Source organism: Sinocyclocheilus rhinocerous, unplaced genomic scaffold (genome assembly GCF_001515625.1).
Source record: "Sinocyclocheilus rhinocerous isolate Xijiao unplaced genomic scaffold, SAMN03320098_v1.1 scaffold231, whole genome shotgun sequence".
Taxonomy (NCBI): Eukaryota; Metazoa; Chordata; class Actinopteri; order Cypriniformes; family Cyprinidae; genus Sinocyclocheilus; species Sinocyclocheilus rhinocerous.
This window is the reverse complement of record NW_015640454.1, coordinates 95541-107737: the sequence shown is the minus strand read 5'-3', so window position 1 is coordinate 107737 and position 12197 is coordinate 95541. Positions and strand designations below refer to the sequence as shown.

Here is a 12197-nt window from a genome sequence, read left to right as displayed (position 1 = left end):
ATCGGCTTTCACCGTGGACGAAGCGGAGTCCAGCCCGGGGTCGTCACATGTGGTTGCCGCAAGCCCGCCGGCCGTTCCTCACTCTAGCTCACGATGCAACGCAACACGTAAAAACACAGTATAAGTCATTATGCATAAACACATTGCATTACACCAAATACACCAAATAATGTTCTTTTTAGCAACATCATATGACCCCTTTACAAATAATGCTCATTTGCAAAACTGCATCCACTCATAATTGAAGAATGAATAATAACAGCAACAGAACATACACTCTCATCTATGAGTGACAGAAATCTGATAGAATTCTTTTAGCATTTAAAAATTATATATATAAAAAAAAGTTGTTGTTGCTGTTGTTTTTTTTAAATTAAGAACAGATGCTTCCACATGTCCCTAAAGGGAGGTTCTCGAATTTAGTTCACTTCTGAGTACAAATTTATCTCTGAAATACAGCTTGCCCACGCACACACACACACACACACACACACACACAGACAGACACTTCCAGAGGTGTCTGAGTTTGCAGCTGTCACTAGACACCAATATTAATTATCATTGTGTTGGTCTGACAGCTGAGAGCAGGGGTCTCCAGCCTTTAGCTTTACAGAAGAAAGGTACAAGCAAATCCACATTTGATATGACAGCTTGGGGAAAAAATGAAAATTATGATCATAAGGTGATATAAAAAGAAAGAAAACACCACCATTTTAGACACACTTGGTTTCTCGTTATCTTTAGACCCTTTTGATCTGAAAGTTAATACTTGACGTTTGCTTAAAATTAGTTCTTTAGAAATGCAATTGTAATGTGAGACAATTATTTATTTTTTATTTATTTACTAAATACGTTATTAAATAAATAAATAAATAAATAACAAAAAGTTTATATTGTCGCACAATCCCCATAATTCCGATTGTTACATCATAGATTTGTTGTCAAATGTATTCAGAACATGAATACTACTGTTATAAAATGTTGTGGGAAAAGTGTTCAAACTTCTGACTGATATTATTTATTTAATATTTCACGTATCTATATGTGTTTGTGTATAGGCTACAGAAAGAGACATTGCAATAAAACTCGGGCAAACATAATTCAGGTCAATATTACAATACACAAACACATCTGTCATAGGGGTATAGAGACGTTTATTGAGTAAGTCTGTTATTGGACGCGAGTTTCTATTAGTCTTGAGTGACAAATGCAAGACTGAGCGAGACATTTATTATTAAACCCGTGATGACAGACAATCAATATGCAGGTGTTTGCTATTGTCCCAGACGTAGGTGAAGCCGTCTACGACAAATTTATTGACTTACATGCGGGTTTTGCTGTGTGATAATCCGGTTACGGCCTCCTGCAGTCTGTCAGGTGAAATTAAACGGCGGCGCTCGGAGGATGTTGGTCTCGTGCGTTGAGAGCGGCAGACGAGTTTAGCGCTGTGACTGATGAAAGGCCAGATTCACAAAAAAACGCACATTTTTAAGCGAAACCAGGTACATCACTGCCAGTACTACTTATTTTTTCTAAAGTAAGTTATTATAATTCGTTTCTAAACAAACATGCCTGTTTTTATGTAAATGAGGCGTATTACTGAACGCGATTCAAACTGTGTTGAGCGCGAAATTTCTACTGATACTTCAACGCAACGGTCGTCGTGATATGACGTCACGCTCTGTGGCGCCTAATTTTAAAACACAAATTCGACGTATAATAAATAATAATAAATCCAAAATGTAAAAATATTAAATTTTCTCCACTTTCCAGCAACTCTTTTAAAGTTTGTATTCTTTTAATTTAGATAAGAGGTCATGCCATAACCTATATAGATCTTCTGTCAGTCACACGTCTTCACTTAATATGAAGAGTTTACTAAACTTTGACTTCAGAACACAGCCAAACTGCGAAAATTCTTACTCATGAGCTTGCGTTCCCTGTGTCCCACATATGCATGTGTATGAATGGAAATGAATGGAAGGAAAAAAGTGTAGGCCTAGTGTGACTGCTCCTTCAAGCATGTGCTTAAAAACAATATTAGTGGTAAGATTCACAGTGGTTTCACGCCTCAGTGTTCAAGCATACAGACCATGACCTTTAATAAGCTAATGATGACGCATTTAAAACCTGCAGTTATTTCTTACATAGGAAAATAAAACTAACTGTGTCACCAAATAACTTCAGATTTTGACTAAATCTAAAGAGATGGCCAACAACAAATGTGCCATCAAGTTGTACTGGTCCTCTTCATGCACTACCATGACCTAGATTAAGTTTTTCTCTTACACACCTCATACTTAAGAATTTGCATCTGTCTAAATCACACTGTGCACAGTTTTCACCACAAGTATGTTTAAAATCATTCTTTATAGACTGTAAAATCTGTTGTCCAAAACACATGAATGACCAGAATGTGTTTCGCCTTCTCAAACGTTTTTGTGGTAGTCAATCTTGATTGGATATTTACTGTAGACTGATGTTGTTTGCTTGTTCAAATGGCTTGCAGTTTCCCCTGGAGGAAGGACAGACATCATACAAAGTAAGAAAATAAAAAATAAAGAGAGACATGGGTGAGAAAAATTAAAAATACAGAGAATATTTTGTTTCTATCTACTCGTTTTATAGACATATACAATATAACTGTATTTTAGCAGGCAGCATAGTCAAAACCTTATGAAGAAAACAACTTGAGGCAGTGAAGTTCACACACAAGTAAGGGAGCATTTTTTCTGGTGGTTGAGGAGAGACCCCGCAACGTGATTGTAGAGCGCTTTGGGTGTACAGCAATACACAATAAAGCGCTATATAAATGCATCATTCATTCATTCATTCATTTTGACTTTAGTTTACTTTATTCATGGTACATGTCCAGGTGCATTATTGCTCATTAAAACACACACACACACACACACAGGCAGGCAGTTTAGCAAAGTTAGCTGCAGTTTTCAACTATCAGTGCCTACAGTCAGACCTCTGACATCAGCATATGTTTGCTTGCAGTTGTCATGAAAACCTGGTGTATTTATTCTATGTGACTACCAGTAAATTTTATTTACTTTATTACTTGTTGCTTTGTTTGTTTGGTCAACAGAACACACAAGTGCATCATGTTGAAAATAAGGTCAAAGGAAACCAGATGCACTGCAGTTTCCATTTCCTACCATTGACCTGTCAATACCATCACAGTTTCCACCCTGTAACTCAACATCTACTCACTCTCCTCTGTCTCACGTACACAAGTATCACAGTCAATGGTTTTCACAGACCTTTTTTGTAAATGGCAAAAGAAACCACAGTATGAAAGTGTCAGAATCAAGTCTTAGAAACATTTCTAAGAAGGCTGAAAGGCATAGCCGACATCTGTACAGCATAAAACTCTTTATTATAAAACTCTTCACGGTTAGACACAGAGAACTACTAAAACTTCAGGGCAGGCAGTATGAGTTACTTTTATACATGTTTGAATTGCATCTGTCTGGGCATGAAATCCAAGTAGTTTTTCATGCATGTCAGTATGACACATCTTCACTTTAATTAAAGAAAGACTCATATAAAAAAAATTTTTTTTTAAATAAGAATAAAAATCAATAGAGCTGCTATACAAACAGAGAGATTAACATCTGATACCACAATCAAGAGCTTCAGCTGAGGGTTTCAACTGTATCTGAAGATTAAAATCGCTTCTGCTATTTACAAAAATGCTCTCATGAAAGAAGAGAGTGAATGCAAAATGCAATCCAATGAACTGAACATCACGTTTGTCTTTCCTCTCTGGTTGTCACTGGTCTTCACCCCTCTGTAGATCAAAGTAAGACCAGTAAACAGGCACTTGATACTGTAGAGAGAGAAAGACAGCATGCATCAAACAGTATTGTCATTTGAAATATGGATGTAATATGGAATAATTTCATCAGAATCCTAGAGAATTTAAAGAGACGTGATATAAAAGAGCAGATTTGACACAGAATGAGGCTCAGAAGCGCATCAGTGAGATCTCGCCGCATGCTCTCACAGTGGAATTGCAGATGTTGCTCAGAAATTGTGCTTTATGACATCATACAATAATGTGGGAAGCAAAACAATCCAGAGCAAAAACATTTTTAATTCATTCAAATTCAGAAGAAAAACATGTTTTATTTTTTTCAGATCTAGCCGGCTACTTGTGTCTACTTGAGACACATTTTATTGTGCCCTGTATTACAATGCATTATTGCTGATTTGGGTCAAGGGTCCTTCATAAAGAGTCTGTTTTGGAATTTGCATTATGCTAATTTTTGTATGCATATGTATGAATAACTCAAATGACCTACTACATTTCCTCAAATGTTACAACAATACAGAACACACTTCCAGATGTCTTTTCAGTTTTTATCCACAGGTGAACCAATTTTATGGATCAAGGTTGAATCACTTTTCGATTTTGTTGAATTTACGTTGATTTGCGACATTGTTTCAACACCTTTTCGACAGAATGAATTTCAGCCTGACTTATAAGTATTTTGATAACCTTTTTGTAACCATTTAGCATTAAATGTTATTTCAATGTTTTTTCAATGTTGAAACAACAACTGACATTATTGCAACTATTTCAACATTAAAGGTCAGCCACGTGCCGACTGGGACTGTGTGGGATACACAATGCAATGCAATGCACTTCAGTCCAGTGTGACAAATTAACAGCTAAACGTTTTTTGGTTGGTTTTTTTTTTTTACAATAAAAATGCAAAATAACCCTATGTATTTCCAAGATTATAACTGCACACAAATCATTTAACTAAGAAATTAGTCTTAAAAATTTAAGACATTATTTTTCTGTAATGCTGCTTTGGAACAATGTCCACTGTGAAAATGATACTGAAATAAAAAGAACTTGACTGTACATGTAACATCACATGGTCATGTGACACCAAACACCTTTGAGTTTTTACAAAATAATACACAAGACATAATTTGCAGCATGCAGTACGCTAGTATTCTCTTTCAAACAGAGCCAAACACCAACATTTGGCGCCATGGGTGTGTTTAGAAACCAACCAACACACACTCATGAAAACGTGTCTCACCAACACATTCCTGAAAACAACTTAGTTCAACAAATAGTTGTTTTCTGTTACAAACATGGTTAGGCTTTATAGACAGACTTAGGTTAGAGTTGTATGTTTTTGCATGACCCAACGCATATAATTTTGCTATCTTGTACCAATTATTTCGACTTCTCATGAAGTCGGATCTGACTTACCCATTGGAGGGATCCTCGAGAGGAGCCTGTGCTACCGTCCTCCTCTTCCATGTGCTCATGCTCCTCACCCTCACTGTTAGGCGTCTGGTGAATGACCACTCGCTCTGAGGTGAGATACAGACATTGAGATTTATGGCTACATCCAAATATCTATGATGACAATTCAAAACCATACATAACCTTTCAAACCAGCTTTATGTTATTATAGAATTTTTGATCTAGTAAATCTATGTTTGTGCAGGTCAAATGAATACCAGACTGCTCTCATCTCCATTACTGATTGCATTTTTTAAATCAGAAGTAACAGGTATGCCTCTCAAACCTTTCCCAAAAAAAGCAATGCACTTTCTATTGTTTATTTATTTACTGACACATAGAACCAAACAACTCGCCCTGCCCAACAAGCCACATAAGTCTATGCAGTGTGCATGACACCATGTCTACACTGCAAGCGGGCATTGTGACACAACAAAAATATACTGTTCCCATTATAAACCAACAAAGCTGTCTATACTATAAGTAGCATTGCTTATATACAGAGGTGTTAAAGTCATTGCATGCAAGCTATGTCCAGATGACAAAAAAACTGTATACAGCAAAAAAAAAAAAAAATCCCACTTTACCACAAATGAAAAAAAAACACCTGCAAGAGTGTGCGAGAGAGCCTCAGCCAACTGAAATAGTAATGCAAGTAACTCAAGCAATGGCTCTGCTTCAGAAACCAGATTTTACATGGAATATTGTAGAAATATATTATGTAAAATTATATATGTAAATAGTATAATATATTAATTTTAAAATTAATATTAATACACACTGCACAGGCCAACAATATGAAAATGATTAATATGACATTTTCAGAATAGGAAAACCATTTTGTAAATGCATAAACAGCTGAAGTGTTTTACCAACCAAACACTGGTCTTGTATTGTATTAATATTAACCATAATACCGAATGGCAAAATATGAAAAATAAGAAAAACATTGATTTTCTTGCTGTTCGTGATCCATTCAGAATGTACTAATTGCAGCCCATCATTTGAGACCGGTTTTAGTAATGCATGTCTGCAAAAAGTAACAATGTAACACTTTTTTTTTTTCAAAAACAAAATATTATTTAAGTCAAATAAAATGTATATATTTTATATTAATACATATATATACAAATATTTGAAAATATATTTTTATATAATATAAAAATTAAATAATTTTTAAAAGTAATGTTTTGGAATTTTTGTAATTAATAGTAACTACTATTAATAGTAATAGTAATTTAAAAAAATGTTAAATTTTATTTAGAATAATAACTACTACTTTTAAAAAGTAATTTTAAATGTGTGTTTGAATAAGCTCAACAGTTGCACTTCCTGTGCGGGGGGCCACACCGCTACAAAATCTGACAAGTTTTGACATAAAAGACCTGCTCACACAGCAACTTTGTGACATAGGCTACATTATTTTTCATATTACATGCACTTGCATCATTCACTGTACTGTTAGTCAGTGTAAGGTTGTTGTTTTTTTTGAGTGGTGCTGTTGTTTAGTCAGCTGAAGAAAATGTCCAATTCGTCCAATCCGTGAATGAACAATAAATAGACACACTGGCTATTGAACTATACACATTGAACTGGGTATAATTGGTGTAAAAAGCATTATAATTCGTAATGAACTTTTAATGAGTCTAAGCTTTGCAGGAAAACATAAGTACAGTACAGCAATACCACAGATGATGAAAACAATGCGGCAGCACAAACACACCAGTAATGAGTCTCAGTATTGAAGTGTACCTGATTTTTTACAGGAGTTCCTCATCTTGCACACACTGAAGGCCAAGCAGAGGGTCAGCAGGCTGATGGCAGCAGCCAGAGACAAAGGCAGAAAGGGAGGTGAAGTGTCTGGTGCTGGTGAACTGTGTGCAGTCTGGGTAGTTTGAGGCGGGTCAGAAACTTCAACAGAAGAAATAGACTGAATTAGTTGAACTGAAATTATATTGTATGATTTTAATAATGGTGGTATTTTAGTTTTTTTTTTTATTGTATTGGGATTTGTAGTAAAAATTATTTTGTGTAGGAAGAATCTTACCAGTCACTGTTTTGTTATCTCTGTCATTGACAGTTATGACTGTTGCACTACCATTCTTCTCAAGCAGGACTGGTATGTCTTGAGTCACTTCACAAACATAATGACCTGAAGCGTTTTTAAGTATGTTTGTGAGATTCAGAATTGAACAGTTCTGTGTTTTATGCTCTTGGAGTACCTGCTTTACTCCGGTGTGTTTTTTCTCATTGATGTACCAAGCAACTTTAACTTTCTGTGTTATTTCATTCCAGCAGCAGCTGATGTGAGTAGATTCTCCTTCATTCACAGTGATGCTGGATGGACTCTGAATCACAGACAGACTCTCACTTGAACCTGTGAGAAAAGCATAAACACACAAAACACATGAACGTTTTGTTGTATTATCTTGTGGCTTTGAGGACTTTTCTGTTACTTAAACTGTTAGTATTGAAAACAAAAAAAACCTGGCAATTTTACAGACATTTCCGTTAACGCTAAAACATAACACAATGAAGTGCAAAATTTAAAATACAGGTAAAACATGCACCTGTAAAAAATAAATACGGAAAATTCCTTTATTATATCGTGCCCTATTTTTAAGGATTAACAGTGCATTTAACCTTGTAGAATAAACAAGAAATACATAAATATCATATGTAAAAATTATAATTTATTTTTTAATTCATAAAAATATTAAAGATTCAATAATATCTGTTATTGAGAATTTTATAATGTTTATTTTGTGAAGTTAGTTAAGACCCACTATAAGGAAATATCTCTTAAGAAAAAAAAAAAAAAAGAAGCCCATCACGATGGTGCAAAACCACTGGTGAGAATTTGAAATAAAACCACATCAAGGTGGGAAAAAAGAAAAGAACAATGTCAAAAATAATGGGTGATAATTGTGAAAAACAAATAAAGACCACAAAGTCTATCTCATATATATATATATATATATATATATATATATAAAAGCTCTTACAGATCACATCGATCTAATCAACTCAAATTGGACCGCTTGTTGTTCACAGTATGTTGTGTTCATGCCTACAAATGTTACTGAGTGACTTAGCTAGTTTAAAAAAATGTTTTACAGCAATTTATATGTTCAATTCTTCCACCTTCCTTAGCAGTAGTACCTTTTAATTTCTTATACAGCTCTACCTTATAAAACATGTTTAAATATCAACAACAAAGGAATAATGAAGAAGAATTTTTTTTTTCTAAGCGATCAACAACATGGCAGAAAAAATGACCATATACTCTAATTATACAACTAGACAACTCTTCACAAGTATTTATTAAAATAGTCCAAAATGCTACAAAAATGTCTCCTGATGAATACAGAAAGGCAGCATCCTCTCACAGCTCTACAGACAGTTGATTTATTTTATTTTGTACTATACAGAACAGTATCCTGGAGCATCTGTGCTGGTTTTCCATTGGGGAAGGAGTTTCGAGTGGCACTTACCTCTGAAACAAAGGCATGACACGAGGAGCCCACACAGGAGTCTGGAGGAACACTTCATTTCTGAGCATCTGCTGAGAATCTGAACTCTGCTTTACTCCCACATCACAACCTTTCACACGCATGAGACACTCGTACTCTCAGAATCTCACCCCCTCCCCACTTAACTAATTTTATCACAGCGAAGCCCACAGTAAACCACAACACTGATCTCACATTCGATTCACCCAAGACACACTGAACACAACCATATACACAATCCCACAATACACACAATCAAACAGAAAGATTCATGCATGCACAAGACATATTATATTTCATCTACTTTCAGAATTCAGTGTAAATCATTGCAAACCATTATGAGTCTGCAAACAAGCAATCATGCAGGAAGTGGCATCATAGACCTGAACAACACACCCATGACTCCATTTCCTGTGTGTCTCACAGAGCTGAACCAAAGCCGCCCAGCACAGAAACAGTCACTTCTTCAGCATCAGTCATTAGATGTGTCTTTTCGTCAGTGTTCAGAACAGATTCAGTCTTGTTTTTTTCATTGTCATGCATTGGAGATGTACCTTGTTCAGTGTCTACAACTACATCGATCTGTTTTTCTTCATCTTCTTCTTCTTCTGTTGCAGCAGTAACTTCAGGTTTCTCATTATTGACCCTCTTTTTCTCCTGTTCAGAAACATTGTCACCCTTTTTCGCCTCTTCAGTTTCACTCCTCTGTGTCTCTCCGGCCTCCAGGTCTTCATCCGGTCTTTCTGATTCTACAGCATGCTCAACTGCTTTAGATTGAAAAGAAAGAAAGAAAGAAAGAAAGAAAGAAATCAGCAAGATCTCACTAACATCTAAGGGTATTAAAGGCACAATATGTAAGATTTTTTAATTAAAATATCCAAAAACCACTAGAACAGTGTTATATATTTTGCTGACTTGTGTACTTACATTATCCCAAATGTTTCGAAGAATGTTTAAATCCAGAGAAATAAGCAATTTTAACTAGTGACACGGACCGTGTCCATAGTGTCATTGTGTCGCCTGCCAATGACGTCATAACCCCTCGATTTCCGGTTTTGTTTTGTAGAAAACATGGAAACACCAAAGACGCTTTAATATGTTGTGCGTTTTATTAGACCGGTGACAACCGCACAGAGTAGCATAATAACAGAACTTTCAAATGCGCTGCTTTTTTAACCCACATACGCACGACCGGAAGGAGCGGAAGCGGTCAACTGTGGCATAAAAGCTCTGCTGCTTTCGAGCCGTGTGTCGCGCTCGTTCAGCGGCCTCGTTTCGCTTCGACGGCTTTCAGCCTCACCCTGCTTCATTCTATTACATTAATAAATCATTAGCTCATCCATGATCATGATTTCTGCCCGAGTCCCGTCAGATTGCATCGGCTGTGGAGATGAAGACGACAACTCCCATGATTCCACACTCAGTCACTGCGTCATCTAACTACGCCTTTGTCTATTTGTTTATTTTGAATACGAGCCCTCTAGCGGCAAAAATTACATATTGTGCCTTTAACTTTTACTTTAAAGGAACAGTTTGCCAAAAAAAGAAAATTTGCTGAAAATGTACTCACCCTCAGGCAATCCAAGATGTAGTGACTGCTCACCAGTGGATCCTCTGCAGTGAATGGGTGCCGTCAGAATGAGAGTCCAAACATCTGATAAAAACATCACAATAATCCACAAATAATCCACACCACTTCAGTCCATCAATTAATGACTTGTGAAGTGAAAAGCTTCATGTTTGTAACAAATAAATCTATCATTAAGACATTTTTACTTCTATCCATAAAGTCCTCTATCCATAATAATGATTTCTCCAGTGAATAAGTCTGCACAGATCAAGCACCGTTTACAAGTGAAAACAGTCCAAAACAGTTATAAACAAATGTATCGGTGGATTTTGATGTGAGAAGACAACAGGTGATGGACTTTTTCACTGGTGGAAGCATTATTATGGATTATGGACTTGTATGTTGGCCCGAAGCAACAGTTTAAAGTTCAAGTGCCTTAATACTGGATTTATGTCTTACAAACATGCAGCTTTTCACTTTACAAGACATTAATTGTTGGTCTGGAGTCATGTGGATTACTTGTGGATTATTGCGATGTTTTTATCAGCTGTTTAGACTCTCATTCAGACGGCACCCATTCGATGCAATGCTAAATTTCTCCAAATCTCTTCTGATGAAGAAACACATCTACATCTTTGATGGCCTGAGGATGAGCACATTTTCAGCAAATTTTTCATTTTTGGGTGAATATTCTTAACTGTGGTACAAACCCATTATTTAACTTTGCTTACCACACTTTGTCATAACAAAGAGACAAAAATAGTCAATAGGTGCTCATGCATGAAAACAAACTGATATGTTGTTAGACACTGACCTCTGACCACAAATTCATACACCACTGCTGCCGTTTTAAAAATCTGAATATTCTGTCAAGTGTTTAGAAAAAAAAAATCCTATTAAAGATCTCTGTAATTAAATGTATTTATAATTGACTGTAAACCTTTCAAGATAAGAACTCAGAGGTTGTAAAATAGTGACTATCTTTATTGATAGTTTTTGCATTAATTAAATCATCTTTTGTGCATTATTGCATCATCTTGGATTTTTTTTAAATCATTGTAGCAATGCATTCTGGAATTCTGGGATTCTATCTTTTTAGGATACATGTGATACTGGTCTTGTGAAAGGTGTTAAGCATTCAGTCTTGTATCTTTATCAGTTATATTTTTGTTTCAGATCAAATGATGTAAGTTTGAATCAAATTCTTCATTACAGAGCTGGTTTGTTTGGTTACAGGCTAAACAAACAGCTAAACTATGTTGTGAAGTTTGTGTTGGATATGTTGAACAGTAACCTGGTCTTGATGCTGTGACTTGTTTTTTGTCCCTGTTTAGGTAAAAGAACACCACCAGCAGACAGATGAAGGGCAGACTTCTGAAAATATATATGATCACAACCTCCTGCGAACTACCTGTGAAAAACAATTGAGCTTTTTAAGATCTTTTACAAAAACCTAAAGGGTCTTTGTAGTTTGTTTGTGGCACATCCTACTTTTTAGTGAGAATTTAAAGGAATTCTACAAAACTACAAAAGGGGAAAACCTAACTTAGCCCTAGGACACACTAGACGATTTTCAAATCTTAAAGGTGACATATCGTGAAAATCTGACTTTTCCAGGTTTTAAGTGCTATAATAGGTCCCCGGTGCACCTACCAACCAAGGAAACGTGAAAATGATTAACCCAGTAACTTTGTTTTGGTAAGCCTTTTTCTGCAAGCGTCTGAGAAAACGAGCGCATCTGATTTGGCTCCCTTGGTGACGTGGCAAAGGGATCTCATTATAATATTACCGCCCCTTAATCTGTCAATTTCCACCCACGGCGCCGTTATTTTGATTT

The 12197-nt window shown here is 35.8% G+C and overlaps 2 protein-coding genes across 2 annotated transcripts in view; both read right to left on the bottom strand.

Annotated features, from left to right (window-relative positions):
• Positions 1 to 3380: 3380 nt before the first annotated feature.
• On the bottom strand, positions 3381 to 9224 carry LOC107752935 (uncharacterized). The gene is made up of 5 exons (XM_016569002.1): positions 8773 to 9224; positions 7326 to 7655; positions 7031 to 7189; positions 5243 to 5346; positions 3381 to 3838 (listed from the first exon to the last, which is right to left on the bottom strand). The coding sequence occupies exons 1-5, from the start codon at positions 8828 to 8830 to the stop codon at positions 3782 to 3784; spliced, it is 708 nt and encodes a 235-aa protein (XP_016424488.1). The 5' UTR covers positions 8831 to 9224; the 3' UTR covers positions 3381 to 3781.
• Positions 9211 to 12197, bottom strand: part of LOC107752962 (high mobility group B protein 7-like) — a 4016-nt gene continuing 1029 nt past the window's right edge. Inside the window, exons 2-3 of the mRNA XM_016569048.1 lie at positions 11655 to 11771; positions 9211 to 9557 (exon numbers count right to left, since the gene is read on the bottom strand). Coding sequence (XP_016424534.1) covers positions 9211 to 9557; positions 11655 to 11771 — 464 coding nt within the window. The remainder of the gene's footprint in view (positions 9558 to 11654; positions 11772 to 12197) is intronic.

Excerpts from the sequence above, each read along its gene's own strand:
- LOC107752935 (XM_016569002.1), bottom strand. The coding sequence starts at position 8,830 with ATGAAGTGTTCCTCCAGACTCCTGTGTGGGCTCCTCGTGTCATGCCTT. Across the intron at positions 5,347-7,030 it reads GAACTCCTGTAAAAAATCAG|AGCGAGTGGTCATTCACCAG; the intron begins GTACACTTCAAT and ends ATCTCACCTCAG. Across the intron at positions 3,839-5,242 it reads CTCGAGGATCCCTCCAATGG|TATCAAGTGCCTGTTTACTG; the intron begins GTAAGTCAGATC and ends CTCTCTCTACAG.